Source organism: Protopterus annectens, chromosome 5.part1, assembly GCF_019279795.1.
Source record: "Protopterus annectens isolate FY-2018-M chromosome 5.part1, PAN1.0, whole genome shotgun sequence".
Lineage (NCBI taxonomy): Eukaryota > Metazoa > Chordata > Ceratodontiformes > Protopteridae > Protopterus > Protopterus annectens.
The window spans coordinates 528,356,756-528,374,097 of NC_056736.1; the positions used below are offsets into that span (position 1 = coordinate 528,356,756).

Consider the following 17,342-nt stretch of genomic DNA (forward strand, 5'->3'; position numbering starts at 1 on the left):
GTCCCTCTCATGCCATGTGTGAGTGCTGGACAATCACCCTTTGTTATATACTCTGATTATGAATCTCAGCAGGGTTCTTAACAGTTTAAATGGTTTACCCGATACATTTTCAATAAATGTGAGGTTCAAGGGAAGAGAGATTTACTGTTGCTTATGCCAAGCCTGTTTTCAATGTAAGAGCATTTTGTTTCTGCTGTAAAATCTGAAATGTTTTTGATTAAATTCAAATTTTTTTTCACTGGAAAACGAGTACAATTTGCTACTCTTGAATTTCTGTTATAAGATTATTTTTTCTCTTTTTACTGGGGCACAAATGTTGTTCTGTTATATTGTTAGCTACTGAATTTGTTACACTGTAGCATACTAACATTTCATCCAAACTATAATCACAGAGCATGACAAATTTAGTTACTCCTTATGTTATGTATAGTGCCAGTGTATGTAAAATATGTAAGTATGTTATTAGACTGTAGGAACGGGTTTTTTTTCGTTTTTGTTTAAGGGAAATGGTCTTTCATGTTTGACAATAGATTCTAATCAAATCACCATGCATTTCATACTTCATTCTTTTTTTTTTGGGGGGGGGTCTTCAAATATCCTACATGCCCCAGCAACAAGCTACCGTGCCCCTACTGTGCCTCGGAAAGAAAGGCAGCCTGAAGCAGCCACTGTGTTATCTACTACAGGCAGAGGGATGACCTTCTCCCTTTAAGCCTTACATTGAAATTAAGAATCCAAGACAAGACTTCATCTTGCATTCCAAAATAGCATGTCACAAGTTACAAGCAAAAAGAAAAGGGCTAACTCAGCATACTGCTATTGTATTAAAACAGAAAAGACCAGATTTTAAATATTCACTAGAAAAACAATTAAGACTTGCCAGATATCAGTGTACACTTTTTCACAATTCTGCTGATAACAGAAAATTCTCCAACACCGACAAATGACCTATAGTCTGTTTCTTCTCCAACAACTGGTATCTTTTTAACCACCTAAGCTGATGACATCTGAGATTCTGCCATCAGATCGAATCTGCATGATTAAAGTCAATTTTTAAACTTTACATCATACATAAGAGGAACAAAAGAAAGCAGTGCAATCCATGCCTAGGTTATCATTATACTTCACAAGCATAAGGTTTAGATTTTAACAAATCTGGCATCGGAGAAGGATTGCTATCAGCATTTACAGCATTGCAAAGCAATGCAATTATCATATCAGCCTCTCACTCAACTGCAGCTTACAAGTTTAGGAGCTTGGTTGTCAATTCCTAGCAATGTATTACCAAGCCAGAGTGCCTTCCTCCCAGATTCCATACCAACTATAGCTATCTGCCTTGTTGCAAGATGCTGACATTACGTTCATAATTGTATAGACCTTCCTGCCTGCATCTTAAACCACTGAGTAAACCTGCAAACACTCAGGAATTGTTTTACTGCAACAATTTGGTGGATTTATTCATCTAATATACACCATATTTTCCAGTATTATCCTTTACGTTTCCAGTATATACCCCATTTTCCATTACTATCCTGTTGCCATCCAGTATATTCCCTACTTTCTGTTATAATCATGTTCACAACTGCATAATTCATTCAGTATCTGTCAGTGGCTAACATTGCTCCACCAAACAGGCTTATCACAAAAACAGTGCCCCTTTCCAAGAAGTCAGTGAGCACTGAAATACTCAACCTTTTTCATAACCACTGATTCTCAGATGGCTCTGGGTTGTTCTTCAACAAAGGTCTTCGGTGCCCCATACTTGATACCAGCACATATCACTGCCCTATTCTAAACAGGTTTCCCTGTTCAGAAATCTCTCTGCTGCTGACTTCACAACAAACAACATGATCAGTTAAAAGATCAAACTTCAAAATGCCTCAATAAATGGATCTGTTGTTGGTGGTTATAAAATGTCAGGTAAACTGCTTGTTGGTACAGAGTATTACCTTGTAATTCTAGAAACTGCACATTTGGTCAAAAATGTACTGAAATGGAAACCCTGTTCTTGAGATACTCGAATGAAATCTACTTAAGAAAGTTCACATCAGTAGTGTATTCCTTTTCCAGCCTACACAGCTGAATTGCCATCGTGGCCAAGAATATGGCTTATGTTATGTGCTGCTCTGTTTGTGGACTGTTTTGAAGAGTCAGAGTTTGAAGCATTTGTCATGGGCAGCAGTGGAGACATTGGCATTGCTGAACTGTCTGGAGGAAGTGTAGGTGCTAGGTCTGGAAACAATGGTGTGAAACTGAAATTTGATAAGTGTCCAGTATTAGCCATTGGCATGGGTGCCATTTCAGGAAGGAGAGGGAAGCTTGGCTGAGCAAAACCAACAGGCCTTGGTGGAGACAAGATAGATCCATATCTATTATTCAGTGCCCCGCTGTTCGGTTTCTCTGTGCTAGGCCCAGTGAACATCTGATTGGAAAAGTACTGCAGTGGAATATCATTTGAAAGACTTGGGTGAGCAGGTGAATACGGTGGATAGAAAGAAGGTAAAGTGTTTTGAGGCTCTACTGGTATAAGAGCTGCTGTCCTTGTGGCACTTGACTGTGTAACTGGAGGGATGAATGAGGTGTTGGCATTTATTGGTGGATTCAAGCCACCTTCCGGAATGAACTGGAAACCAAAATTTTGTGACAATGCATGTTGATCTGGTGTCACAGTATCACTAGAAACTTGGGAACCCTCAGGCATAAATCGCACCAGACTGCTTCTTCTATCGCCTGCGGGCTGCTGCCTTCCGATTATCATACTACTATTTGTAGTGAGAGGAAGATGGGGTAGACTAGTGTCGAAAACATTTCCATGTCTCTGGTTTGTAGACCTGTTCCTTTCTGTCTGGCGTATTTTGGAACCAGAATTGTCTTGTGGGGGTTGCCTTGATCGCTGAGTGACAGATGAATTTGTCTGATGGACAGAAGATTGCCCCTGTTCTGTGTTTCCATGGGACACTGCTGGGTGAGGCAAACCCGGTCTTACAACTCCATGCATATTAGCTGAAACTTGAGGATTCATTAGGTTTTTGTTCCCCTGGCTCTCACCAATTCTCAATGAGTTGGACTTCTGTACAGAAACATTTGGACTTGTATTTCGACACTGTATGTCACCAGATGAAGATGAAAAGGGAATATTTAAGGAATTGCTCCTACCTACAGACATGTCACAACTTTCACGATTCTGACCTTCACTGTCTCTTCTGATATGGACAATGTCTCTTGGTGGTGGACAACTGTATTCAATGGCTGATGACGGCCCACACTGTGTATTCCGCTGATGATCTGAAACTGTTCTTGGATTTCCTCCAATCTGATCAGCAAGGTGTGATGGCAGCAGATTCTGCATAAAGCCTTGATGACAAGAACCATCTGCATCCCTCTGCTGAGTACTGTTTCCGACTGGAATGCCTTGCACTGACTGATAAGATAACCTTTTCTGTCTATCAACAGATGATGTACCATTCTGAATATGGAAACCTTGAGACTGTAATGCCCTATGGGATGGTACTGTGTTTGCCATTTCATTACTTCTTGAAGGCTGTACATCAAAACTTCCAACTACTTGCTGATTAGTATTACTTCCTTTAAATGGTTGACAGTCTGATAATCTCTGGACTTCTGAACTCACATGATGGTCAACAGGCATTCTACTTTGCATACTATGAAGTGAAACACTTTTGGTCCTGGAAACATCATGAAAATTTCTCATTTCAAGTTGTTCTGGGACCCGTGAGCCCTGGATGGATATTCCCATTCTTTGCTCAGTGTTAGAAGGAGTTTTCCCAATAAGAGCTTCTGCTGAGTAGCTAGACACCCTGTTCCTTTCTTGACGGTGTGGGGCACAAGACATATCAGATGGTCTGGATACAATGGATGGCTGAGACACCACCTGCTGCTCCAGAGCCCTGGAAGTCATAAGTCTCTGTATGGTATTCTGTCCCGAACCATGTTCCACAGGTGCCCCTGAGCCTTGCTGTCTATTTCCTACATCTTGCTGTTGTTGTTGCGGCTGCTGATGCATAATATCTTGACTTAAATGGCTCTGAGTATGGGTGCTATGATGGCTTCTGCTGACTACAGGATTATCACATCCTTTCTCTGTGTGTGAGGTCCCAAAGTGGTGCTGCATTTGTTGCTGGAGTTGCTGGTGATGTGACTGACTCCCTTTTTGCTGTGCCTGCTCATTCCTATTTTGATGTTGCTTCTGCTGTAAAGGAATCTGAGCATTGTGTGTCCCTCGTACAATATTCCGCTTCTTCTGCATTTGGACATCTTGCGGCATTGTCCTTTGCTGATGCACAGTATGAGGTGGCTGCTGAAGGACTGAGCTGTCAACGGATTGTAACTGGTACAACTGGTGCCTGTCTCTCAGCTGTGCAGCTTGATGCTGCTTAAGGAATGGGTTACTGTTATGAAGATGGGAAAGAGAATGTGTAGAAATATGTTGCTGTTGATGGTGCTGCTGAAGGTGCTGGTTACTTGTTTGACTCTGCTGCTCCTGAACTGAAGGCTGAGAATTACAGTGAATTTCAGTTTGCCTCAAACTTGAATTCACAAATCCATTATTGGAGGGAAATAAAGTGCCAAGGCCATCAGAATGTCCCTGGCTGCTACCAGAAGCAATGGAACTTGATGAACTAGATGGCAATTGGTTCACCAGCAGTTGAGAATGTTCAGGAATAACATCAGAAGCTTTACTAATTGGTGGCATGCTGTCAACTCGAACTGATGGCGTCTGGCATGGTTTCTGCCTCTTTGCTGCTGAAAGGAGAAGATCATCATGAACAATGCGCTTTGTAGCATCTTTACGATTTTCTGGGTTTTGTTTCATATGTGAATCGTGAATGTGAGGAGTCTGCACTGATGTTCTCATGCTGTTTAACTGTTCCTGAGAATAATCCTGCATCACAGGTGGTCCCGCTGAATGACCTGTATAAGTATGCGAAGAAATTGGTAGACAAGTGGTATTAGGTACCACTGACTGCTCAGTGGAAGACTGTATCAAATTTGAACAGGTAGAAAGGGGATGACAGATTAGACTGTTAACACTTAAACTTACCCCTACTACCGAAGATGACTGAGCAGAAGGGTAGTCTAAGGACACATTTGATGTTTCAGTTCTAACAGAGCAACTACTTTTTTCCACTTGCCTGGTAGCATTGTTCTGCGCTTGCTCTTGTGAATGCTGTTTATCACCTGCTAAGTCATCTATCTCTTGACTGGTGTTTTTAGCTTCTTGAGTTTTTCCACAAGGCCTTTCTTCTTTTGGAGTTGCAGTTTCAGTAGATTTGTTAACTGTGTCAGTAACATTCACTTCTGTAATTCCTTTTCTCTTCCCCATTGCCTCCTGCTCAAAAATGGCTCTGGCTGCAAGAGCAACTATGTCAGTTGGCTCTGGAAATGTGCATGAACTGAATGAGTTTGTTGATGAACTGCTGCACAATACATCTTCCCGTGTAACATCCGGAAGCATGGATGCAACAGAAAAACTATGGCTGCTACCAGAACTGGTTGACATGGGGGAGTCTATCTGCCGGCTGGTAAGCAAATGATTCCCAGCTATTTCCTGATCTGAAATGCAAGAGTGCTGCTGAGAAACATTTTGATTTTCAGTATTCATTAATAATGTCTCATGTTTCTCTGTCAAAGTGTTAGACTGCTGTGATTCTGTGATGTGCACTGAAAAACCTGACTGCATGTCCCTCTGAACACAGGGCGCACTATCTTGTGCTGCAGGTTTACTTTTAGCATGCCCTGAAAACATTCCCTCGAAGCCTTCTTCCTCCAATACATTCTTGCCATGCACTGCAGATACAGTCTGTTCTGTGCCTTGAGTCAAAGAAACTCTTACCTCTCCAGAAATGTGGCATGGATTAAGCACTTTAGCTAAATCACGAGAATGACTAGACAGTGGTGTAGAAACGTGAGAAGGACTAGCAGTATATGGGACAGTAGAAGCTGTGGATGCTGATGCCTCACTGCTAACATTTATGAAAGATACTGAAGGGTCCAGTGATGCTGGGTTCTTTGGTTGATCACTGGGGGAGCTGTGAGGATGCAGCAGAGATGCGGAACTAGTATGTGCACCTGGCAGTGACTCTAACTGCTCACTTGTTCCAGATTGTGCTGAAGAACTAGTATCAACTGCTATAGCTGGTTCTACTATGGAGTACACATTTGATAACGGCTGTGAGTTTGATACTTTAGGGGAAGAAATTATGACATCAGAATTTAATGCTTCTTTATTTTCTTGAGTGCCAGGAGGAATTTGTGCATCGTTCTGTTTTAAATCATGACCCTCTGTGACTGCACTGTTCTTTGACACATCTGCAACTTTTTCACCCTGCTTGGTGGAATTCTTAGCTTTATCAGTTGATATCGCTCCTTTACTGGACAACTGTTTTGCAGCATTTTTCTTGTGATTTCGTTTTGGTTTTGCATTTACTGGTAAGCAAGCCACAGATTTTGAAGGAGAGGAATTCAAGGAGTTAGCAGGTGGTTGCAATAATTTACAACTTGCAGAAGTAACAGACTGGCATGCAGTGACAGTAGAAACAGGAGTAATAGATGAACTTACTGGGACAACCTGCTCAGTTCCTGCTTCTGGTACACTGCTTGCCTGGCCAACAGCAGGCAGCAAGCAGCTTTTCCTGGCCATCTGTGATATGCTTTGATTAAGGTTAGCCAAGGCACCAAAAGTATTAAGAGCAACATTTGTGTTTGGATCTTCACTGGTGGTAGGCTGGATAATCTGCATAGGAGTTACATTTGAAACACCAGACGGAATCACTGGTTGTAGTGCAAAAAGCTGACCACTTAGAGAAATAGTTTGTTGCTGCTGTGTATTAGCTGACATTGTAAATGAATTAGACAGTGTTGTACAGGAGGAGGAGGATGAAGATGTTGGTTTGGGTAGTATGAGCACAAAGCATTTCCCATTTAATGTTTGCCCTGCTGGGGCGTTCTGCGTGCAGTTACTTGTGCCTACTACCTGTCCTGATCCAGCACTGGGCATCCTAACAGCAGAAGCCTGAGCAGGAAGAACGGGGAGAGGATTCTGATTGGCAGTCTGGATGATCACAATTTGCTGACCTACTGGTTGGCTGGCTACTGCTCCTCTTACAGCAGCTGGGGCAGTGGCAGCACTGGGAGGTTGGAGGATGATTACATTCTGATTTGTTGGAGCTGGAGGTGCAGATGGCCCAACTTGTTGGCCAACCTGAATCATTTGTACAGCTGAATGTAAAGGAAGAATGCTAGCTGCAGGCTGAGGAGGAACAGGTTTTGGAGTTATCAGAGGCTGTACAGATAAAGGCTGAACAGATGGCATTGTAACTGTGACATGCTGTATATTTTGTACAGGAACACCTTGTAATACTGCAGAATTACTCAAATTCACTTCAGGAAGAGGCTGTCTAGAATCGACAGCACTGGAAGAAGAGGTAGCACCAGAGACATCGTTTAACAGTGAAGGTATAAAACTAGGTGTAGTTTGGCTTAGTGGCTGTACACTGTTGCCTGCCAGCTGTAATGTTGTCCATGTGGTCTGTGTGTTACCAGATGAAGTAATCCGCGTGAAGCTGTTAACACTTTTCGTATCAGAAGTACTAACACCAGAAGATGGCAAAGAAGTGGGAAGAGACCAACAGTTTTCCAGGGTACCTGCAGTCACTGTAGATGCACTTGTTAAATTAACACTAGAGGACGCCACTACTACTCCATTGTTTGGTATGGCTAAGTCTCTACTGATGCAAATGGAAGAAGAGCTATTTAATGGAATTACAGAATAGCTAGACGTAACATCTACTGATTTGCTGGAATTATCCTGAAGGGTTACTGAGGAATTATGCAGTGTTGCAGAAGGTGTGCTAAACATTGTATGTACAGCAGATGAAATGCCAACAGAATTCTCACTATTTTCTGCTGATCTTTCCAATGGCATAGCAGGTACAGAGTTTATCTGTGCATTGCTTCCTTTGGAAGATGCATTACCCAGTAATGAAGCATACTGACAATCCACAAGGCCCTGCGTATTAGAGTTCAACATATCTGCTGAAACAGTGCTGACAGCACTGGGCATGCTCTGTACAGTAGTGGCAGTGGCAGAGAGTTTGGTATTATTAGGAAGAGAAACTGCATTAGGAACATGTTGTTTGGATGGCACTGCAGGTGTTGATATATGAAGTGAAGTCACATTTTGAACTGGACCAATACTGGAAACAGTTAACGGAGTGGTTATATTACAAGTCCTCTGTACTGGTATGACATTAGCAGTTTGTTTTTGCAAATTCTGGCCAACATTGAATGTGATGTTTTGAACAGGTATTCCTGAACTACTTCCGCCAAGTTGGTTTCCATTTGGATAGACTATGATACTGTCCTGTACCTGATTGGCAGGAATAACCATAGCAACCCTGGAACTTTTAAAATTTCCCTTCCAGTGAATAGTAGGATCATCATAGAAGCAGATATCATTGGCTTTCAGAAGTTCGAGGTAGCGAGCATTTTCCTTTTGGAGTTCATCAAGCTGTTTCCTCAGCCTTTTTATTTCTTCAGCTTAAAGAACAGAAACACAGGAGTTATGAATAACAGAATTCATAAAACATGCTTAAAAAATTATAGCATAAATCTTAATGACTGCCTCATTTAGGGATAATTACTTTATCAGTGAATTATAACATCAAGAATTACTATTCAGTCAAAAGATGAACAGGCTACAAGAAGAAACAATTGCTTCGTAGACAGATGAAGAGAAATGGTATGGACATTAACACAAGATGGTCTTTTTGCAGAGGAAATCATAGTATGTTCTTTGATACTGTAACAAGGATGCAGATGAAAAATAATCTTAACTTTGTACTAAGCTTATAACTAAGGAGAACATCGAGAAGCTCAGCCATATCACAAAGTACTAATGGGAGAATAGTCATACATGTTCTTACTAAGCTTACAGCCAAGCAGAACATTGAGAAGCTCAACCATATCACCCAGTACTAATGGGAGAATAGTCATACATGTTCTTACTAAGCTTACAGCCAAGCAGAACATCGAGAAGCTCCCTCACATCACCCAGTACTAATGGGAGAATAGTCATACATGTTCTTACTAAGCTTACAGCCAAGCAGAACATTGAGAAGCTCAAACATATCACCCAGTACTAATGGGAGAATAGTCATACATGTTTTTACTAAGCTTACAGCCAAGCAGAACATCGAGAAGCTCCCTCATCACCCAGTACTGATGGGGGACTAAGAGTATCCCCCATTACGCAGATTTTTCTCATATAACCCAGGTGAAAATGGCCATCACATAAGTTTACTTTACTTCACTCACACAAACATTAAATAAAATAAAAACAAGGCTCAGAACTACAACATAACAGGTAAGGAGAAAATACTGGAGAAACCAAGATGAGTAGAAATTTAAATTATGGAAGGGTTAAAGGAAACCAACTTCAGAAACACTGGAAAACAGGTTAAACAGAGTGCTTCAAGAAATGAAGGCTATTGCACTATAAAATCAAAATGGAGACCTAAAAACCAAGGGCACATAATAACACAAGTGCAAATATATAGATAGGAAGTAAGAAAACATACTCAGGACAAACCAGAAAATAGGTTCTTAAGACTTTAAAGTAATAAGCATATTGTCTTTACCTCTAGCATGATACCAAGGCTGTGCAGGTATCCATTTTTAACTACCAAAAGACTATTTGAAAAGCAAACACCAGTACAACTATAATAAGTTATTTTATAAGGGTCTATATTAGATTATTGAACATTTAAAAGTTTGGACACCATATGTTTGAACTCTTAAAAGTTCAAAAAACAAAACAAAAAAAAAAAAAACTACTTGAAAGGTTGAGCAGGGGGCAAGCCCCCCTGCACCCTCCCACACCTCCTGCTCTTTTAGTATACCAACACTGAGACTGCACTACAGTGCAGACAATGGAAAACTTCCATTTCCACACTGTACAGAGATCTCCGTTGAAACGTTCGAACATTTACATGTTCGACCACATGGTGTCGACCATATGACGTTCGAACATGTAAATATTCGACAATGTAATATAGACCCTTTTATAACTGGGAGCTCTTCTTTATGTGACACTGCATGTCAGGAACAACCTACACCACAATAAATGTGGTAAAACTACTCTTACATCAGAAATAAAACAGCAAGACCCTTATGCATTCAAAATGGATTGGACATGAAGGAAGCAAGGCAATGAGGAGAATGTACCATTAAACAAAAAACTGGAGGTAAACATTTTCCTAACATATATGCCACACAGCCAAGTCACAGGACAGACAGCATTCGCAAATTATTGACATCAATAAAAAGGATAAAGCAGTCCATATTCAGGACAGAAAGCTGCTCTGGTGGGATGTATACATTTGTAAGGTACAGCTTAAAATATTGCTTTGTAAACATCAGTAAAAATGAAATCAGCCTTACTTTGTATATTTCTCCAAAATCAACCTACTTTCTCCACCACCTCTCCACAATCCCCCTAAAATGACACAACAAAGCCCTCTCCACTAACCTTAAAAACATAGTACAGTAATCATACCTCTCGACCACCAAAAGTGCAACTCTGCCAAATTACCCAGGTCACTAGCCTCCCTTGAAGCTGACAGCTGTATTCTTTCATACAAACAGAAATCAAACCCACTGCAGACATATCCTCCTAATAAGCAGATATTTGGAATCTAATCCAGGCCTACAGCTTACAACCCCCTCCAACCATATGTCCCACACAAGATACACACATCAGTCCCTCAAAATAATATATCACAATACTAGTAGCTTTCTAAATAAACTCATATGACTCCATTATTTTTCAACTACCTGGTCACATCATACACTAGCCATCTCTGAATTTTGGAACAAAGCAGATGCTCCAAATCTAAACATGCACTTTCCTGGACACAAATACCACTTCAGTGCCAGAAATGGGGTAGCAATTTTTCTAATTAAAAAAAACAAGCACACAAGGTTAGCGTAAAACCAGAGCTCTAATCACAGAGTGACTATGACCCTAACTGGCTAGCCAACTTACTTTACTCCAAATATCGTAACCACTTCCAAGTAGTAGTTTACCTCGTACCTCCAGAAAATTAAACTCAAATGGCTTCACCCATAAAAGACATCTCACTGTGTTCCAAACTGTTCAATGCAAACCTCCTAGACCATATCACAAACCAAGGGCTAATTCAACTAGTTAAAGAACACAAGGCTATTTTTTAAATAGGTAACTACTCCTACTTACTATTAATTACCAATAATGCCTGTGCCACCTCAAACCTTAACATTATTCCTCCCGCCATCAGAAACCACTGCCTAATAACATTTTCACTAAATATAAAGAAAAACTCCACATCCTACATTCATTACCTTCTGGTGAAGAAGAGAAAGTACAGTTTTGTACCTACCATAAATGTAGATGTTCGAGTGTATACCCTGCTGCAGTCATCACACTTGGGTTATCCTGTCGTCAGGCGGTCCCACAGTCGGCCTGAATTCCAAAGTCTTGGTCCGGCGTCGGTTACTATTGCTTCTTCCCTGACGTCAGTGCTCCAGGGGTGTATAAGAGGCATCCAACGCCATTTTCTTCAGTTTTTCTTGCCCCAGATGTCAGGTGCCCCCCCAAAAGGTGATCAGTAGATAGTACCAGTAATAAAAGTTTAGCACAAACAAAACATCCCTCCAGCTATAAGCAAATACACCACAAAGGTTGTATCACATTTTAAGGTATTGAAAGGTTTCAGTTAGGTTAGAGGGGATGGAGGGAGGGTAACCTGGACTGCAGCAGGGTATACACTCGAACATCTACATTTATGGTAGGTACAAAACTGTACTATGTTCATCGTGTTACCCTGCTGCAGTCATCACACTTGGGTTGAATCCCAAAGCTAAAGATGGGAGGTGGAGTCAAACAGGGTTAGAGGAGGCTAGAAGGCCCTGCAAAACTGCAGTGGCGAAGCCAGCTCTAGACTTAGAGTAAAGTGGTAAGTGATAGTGTTTGGTGAAGGTGTGTACTGAACTCCAAGTTGCAGCTTCCAGAATATCCTTGGTTGGCACCCTCCTGAGGAAGGCTGTAGATGTAGCTGCTGCCCTGGTGGAGTGGGGCCTTATGCTAACAGGAACTGGTTTTCCATGATGGGTGTAGCAAAAATGTATGCAATGTCCAATCCATTTGGAAATGGTCTGTTTTGAGATAGCCTTTCCTTGTGATGCTGTAGCATAGGATACAAAAAGCTGGTCAGATTTTCTGAAAACCTTAGTTTTATCCAAGTAGTAACGTAGTTGCCTGTGAATGCCCAAGGAGTGCAGGAGTCTTTCTCCTTTGTTCTGTGGATTTGGGAAGAAGGTGGGTAAATGGATGGTTTGATTTAGAGCCACACTGGATACCACCTTTGGCATAAAGGAGGGGTTAGTTCATAGAGAAACTCTGTCTTGATGAAAAATGAGGAAAGGCTCTACTGCCATTAGTGCCTGTAGCTCTGAGACTCTTCTGGCTGAAGTAATTGCTAGCAGCAGGGCAGTCTTCCATGATATAAACTTTAAATCAGCTGAGAAAGCTGGCTCAAAAGGTGGCAGCGTAAGTTTTTCCAGAACAAAGTTGAGGTCCCAAGTTGGTGTTGGTGCTGTCCTGGGAGGCCTAATGTTTTTGGCCCCTCTGAGGTACTGCCTTAGAAGTGGATGTGAAAATAAGGGAGGATCCGTGTTGTAGTGAGCTGAAACAGCTGAGGCGTGGATTTTAATAGATGAAAAAGGGAGTCCTTTGTGTAACATCACAGTTAAATATTGTAGAATCTGAGGTATGTCCAGCTCAAGGGTATTTTGGCCTTTAGCTTGGTTCCAGGCGCAAAATCTTTTCCATTTGTCTGAGTAGGCTTTCCTGGTGCTGGGCCTCCTGGCCTCCAGAATGACATCCATAACAGCTTGTGAAAGAGGAGCTGGCTGGTTGCTTAGGTGATTTGCCATGCAGCCAAATTTAAGGTTTTGAGCTGGCTGTGTACAATCTGACTGTCTTGCTGTGTGAGCAGATGAGGAATTTGTGGTAAAATCCATGGTGGGCTGTGGGCCATGTTCCTTAGTTGTGGGTACCAGTGCTGGCGTGGCCAGTCTGGGGCAATGAATATCATTCGGGGTCGCTCCATCCTGACTTTCAGCAGCACCTTTGTGAGAAGGGGCAATGGAGGAAAGGCATATACTGGCAGCATTTTCCAACTGAATGAGAGTGCGTCCACTTTCCAAGCTTGATGGTGAAATGTCCTGGTGCAAAACTTTGATAGTTGATAGTTTTGGGGGTTGGCAAACAGGTCTATGTCTGGGAGCCCCCATTTTTGAGTTATCATTGCAAATACTTGTGGATCCAGTTTCCACTCGTGGGGATCCATGACGTCCCTGCTTAGGTCGTCTGCCAATGTGTTCTTTTTTCCTGGCAGGAATTGAGCTTGTAATTGAACTTGGTAAGCCAGTGCTGTGTTCCACAAGGTCATTGCTTGCCTGCATAGAGGGTAGGAGTGTGTACCCTTGCTTGTTTATGTACCACATTACTGTGGTGTTGTCTGTCCTTATTATAAGCTGTCCTGTATGTAAGAGGTCCTTGAAGGCTGTCAGAGCATTCTGTACAGCTAGCATTTCTTTTTGATTGATGTGCAGATTTCTTTGATCTGCAGTCCATATGCCTTGAACGCACTGTCCTGCCATGTGTGCCCCCCAGGCATAGTACGATGCATCTGTTGTCATAGTTTGCCTGGCTGGGGGTAAGGTGAAAGGCTGACCCTTGTTGAGGTGACATGCCTGTGACCACCATAGAAACTTCTGTTGAAGGCAGGGAATGAGAGGTATCATTGTTTCCAAGCTGTGGCTGTGTTGAGTCCATACGCTTTTCAGGTATCATTGTAATTTCCTCATATGCAGTTTTGCAAATGGTATTAGTAGTATGCAAGATGCCATGAAGCCCAAGGCCTGCAGAATTTTTCTTGCAGGGAGTTGGGTCTTTGTTGCCATTATTTTGCAGTATTGAGTTAGTTGTAGTTATTTGTCTGGCGTCAGATAAGCCATCTGAGCCGTTGTATTCAAGCTGGCACCCAGGAATGTCATATTTTGTGTGGGCACTAGTTTTGATTTCTTTTAATTTACTGTGTACCCTAGGCAACTTAGATGGTGTTTTACAAACGCCAGATGTTGTAAGAGAATGTCCTTGCTTTCTGCTTGGATGAGGCAGTCGTCCAGGTATGGGTATATTTGAATTCCACTTTGTCTGCAGTATGCAATTACTGGTGCCAGGCATTTTGTGAAGACCCTGGGAGCAGTAGATAAGCCAAAGGGTGGTGCAGAGAATTGGTAATGGGTTGAACCTGCAATGAAACGGAGGTATCTTCTGCAATTTTGTCTGATAGGGACATGCAGGTATGCCTCCTTCAGGTCCAACGTTACTAGCCAAGCTTTCTTGCCCAACATGGGAAGAAGCTGCTATAGTGTTAGCATCTTGAATTTGGGTACTTGCAAGAAGGTGTTTAGAATCAAAAGGTCCAGTATGGGTCTCCAAGCATTGTCCTTTCTGGGGACTAGAAAGAGCCTTGAGTAAAATCCTTGGCCTTGCTCCTGTATAGGTACCAGTTGAATGGCTCTCATGTCCATGAGAGCTGTAATTTGTTTTTGTGCCAGGTTTGGCTCTCCTTTTTTCATTGGCAAGGTGTGGAAATGGAATCTGTATCCTTGAGAGATAATGTCTAGGACCCATTTGTCCTTTGTGATGATGCGCCAGTTGTTTGCAAAAAGTGCTACTTTTCCTCCCAAGGGAGCTGCCAAGAGAGCTTTGCTTGGCAGTTTGAAGTTTAAGTCATTGTGTTTGTCTTCTAGTAGTTTGGGACCTGTCTTCTCCTCCCTTCTGTGTTGCAGAGCCCCATTGGCGAGGTTTGTAAGGGATTTGTGCTTGACCTCTGCCCCTTGGGCATCTGTATTTACCCCTTTGTGGTCTGTCAGAAGCTGGAAAGGACCAATTTTTTGTTGGCCAATTTCTGCTGAAGCATGGGGGTTGTACCTGTAAGAAATCTTTGACCGTCTGCATAAATTTTGCCTTATCCTCCATTTTCTTTAAAACCTCATCTGCTTTAACTCCAAATAAGACATCCTGCTGTAAGGGTGCATCTAGTAACTTTGCTTTAACATAATCAGGCAGAGTTTGTTCCTTTAACCAAGCATGCCTACGTATAACACACCCAGTAACAGCTGCTCTACAGGAAGCTTCCAAGGAATCAAATCCACATTGTAAAGTATGTTTGCCCACCTGTTCAGCTGCATGCAACAGATCCTGCATTTCCTTGAATTCAGACTGTTGTGGGTGTGTGCTCATCTTTTGTTTTATTTGAGACATTAGGAACTGCTGGTCTTTCAGCATGTGAAATTGACAATTTAGTGCTCTCATAGCTAGAGTAGCTGAGGTGTAAACCTTCTTCCCCCACCTATCTAGTGCTCTGGAGTCCCTTTCGGAGGGTACAGGATTTTTAGCCATAGAAGCCTTAGCCCCTTTGGGACCCTGGGAGATTGTCTCTGGGTCAGCAACAGGGCTTTTGTAAAGGAATTTGTGTGAGTCAGGCACTCTGTCTGGTTTGGCTGGAGCAGGAGGCAGAGAATCTGGATTTAGACTAGATTCTAAGTAAACATCATCCACAATGTCTAAAACTGGAGGGACAGCAAGTGGTCTGTGCTGGGGGAGCAAAATAAACTCTCTGAGCCTTTTCTTTGAATCGGAGTAGTCCTGACCTTCCCAGTGGAAATGTTCCCTCATGGTATGTAAGGTTTCCCCAAAGGAATAGTCTTCAGGGGGAGAAGCTGAGGGAATGGAATCTTCAGCATCAGAATCTTCATAAGGGGGAAAGGAGTAATCCTGCTCCTCAGAGGAGCCTGAGGAAATAGACACTTGATCAGAGGAGGCATAATCCTCCTCTTGTCTAGGCCTTTTGTCTGGGGGGGGGGTTTGGGAACCCCTGATTAAAGAAATCAAATCTTCAGCCATTTTAAGCATCTGTTTCTTAGGCATGGGGCCTTGAACTGGAGACTGGTGTGCAGTCTTTTTTGGTTTTAGAGGAGACTTAAGCTTAGCATAAGATTTTATGGTGAGAGTAGTCAGTCTGAAGACACCTTCTGTAACCGAAGGTGTTTCCACAGCACCAGCTTCTCCTTCTGCAATGTTGTCGGTAGGGCCTAAAGAAAATGGCTGCGTCGGCCTAGAACTCTCTGCTTGAGAATCCGAAGCAGTCTGGGGTTGCAATTCTGCGGTCGCCAGGGCCTGCGTAGGAGTCTCACTGAAAACCGGAGAACCGGCGACCATTCCAGCCGAAGCCTTGGAGTCTGGCTTGGATCTAGGCTGACTGTCTTTATCTTTGCATTTTTTATGCACGCTGGTAGTCGGTTGCTCCGACAGCATAGTGTAATTAAATTTCCTACCGAAGTAGTGCCGTGCGAGATCAAAGTGTCGCTTTATAGTTCGCTTATTGAACCTAGCACAAAACCAACAACCAGTGACGTCGTGGTCTGGCCTAGACAAGGTATACAATAAGAATGAAAGTCCTTATGAGGTATTTGCTTCCCACAAGAAATGCAATTGTTAACAGGGTACTTAGCTTTGAAGACTTTGGACTGAAATTCGATTCAAAAATCTCAGGTGTCGGCCGACTGGCACTTGCGAACTGCTTCTGCTTCGGGCACCGCATGGCAAGAAAGACTGAAAAAAATGGTGTCGGATGCCTCTTATATTCCCCTGGCGCACTGACGTCAGGGAAGAAGTGACAGCAACTGACGCCGGACCAAGACTTTGGAATTCAGGCCGACTGCGGGACCGCCAGATGACAGGATAACCCAAGTGTGATGACTGCAGCAGTGAAACACGATGAACATCAACAAAACAGCCCTTCAAAAAACTCTCCCTAACCAACTGGATCCACAAAGTTTCCCTACAAGGCCCATCTGAAGTAGCCACTGCAACTACAAACTATTTACTTTCACTACTGAACAAAAACTCATCATAGTAGCCAAACTACAAAAAATTGTCTACAACACATGGCTTACAAAAGAAATGAAAGCACTAAACAAAACAAGGGATGAATCCTGAGCCCAGTGGAGAAATTTACTCTGCACTGAAAAGTACGGAAGATTTGCTCTACTCAGATGTTTAGCAAAAACTACAAGATGTTACACAGCAAACAACTTGCAAGAATCTCAAATCAAAATTCAGAACAACCACAGAAGTTCGGGAAACAAGTAAATCAAATAACATGATCTCAATATAAAGATCCATTAAATCAAGACACAAACAACTACAT

General features: G+C 42.4%; 1 protein-coding gene across 1 annotated transcript in view; it reads right to left on the reverse strand.

Moving 5' to 3' along the window:
* Positions 1-1,099: 1,099 nt before the first annotated feature.
* USF3 (upstream transcription factor family member 3) overlaps positions 1,100-17,342 on the reverse strand; it is a 254,608-nt gene continuing 238,365 nt past the window's right edge. The window contains exon 2 of the mRNA XM_044073145.1: positions 1,100-8,559. Coding sequence (XP_043929080.1) covers positions 2,072-8,559 — 6,488 coding nt within the window. The 3' untranslated portion in view covers positions 1,100-2,071. The remainder of the gene's footprint in view (positions 8,560-17,342) is intronic.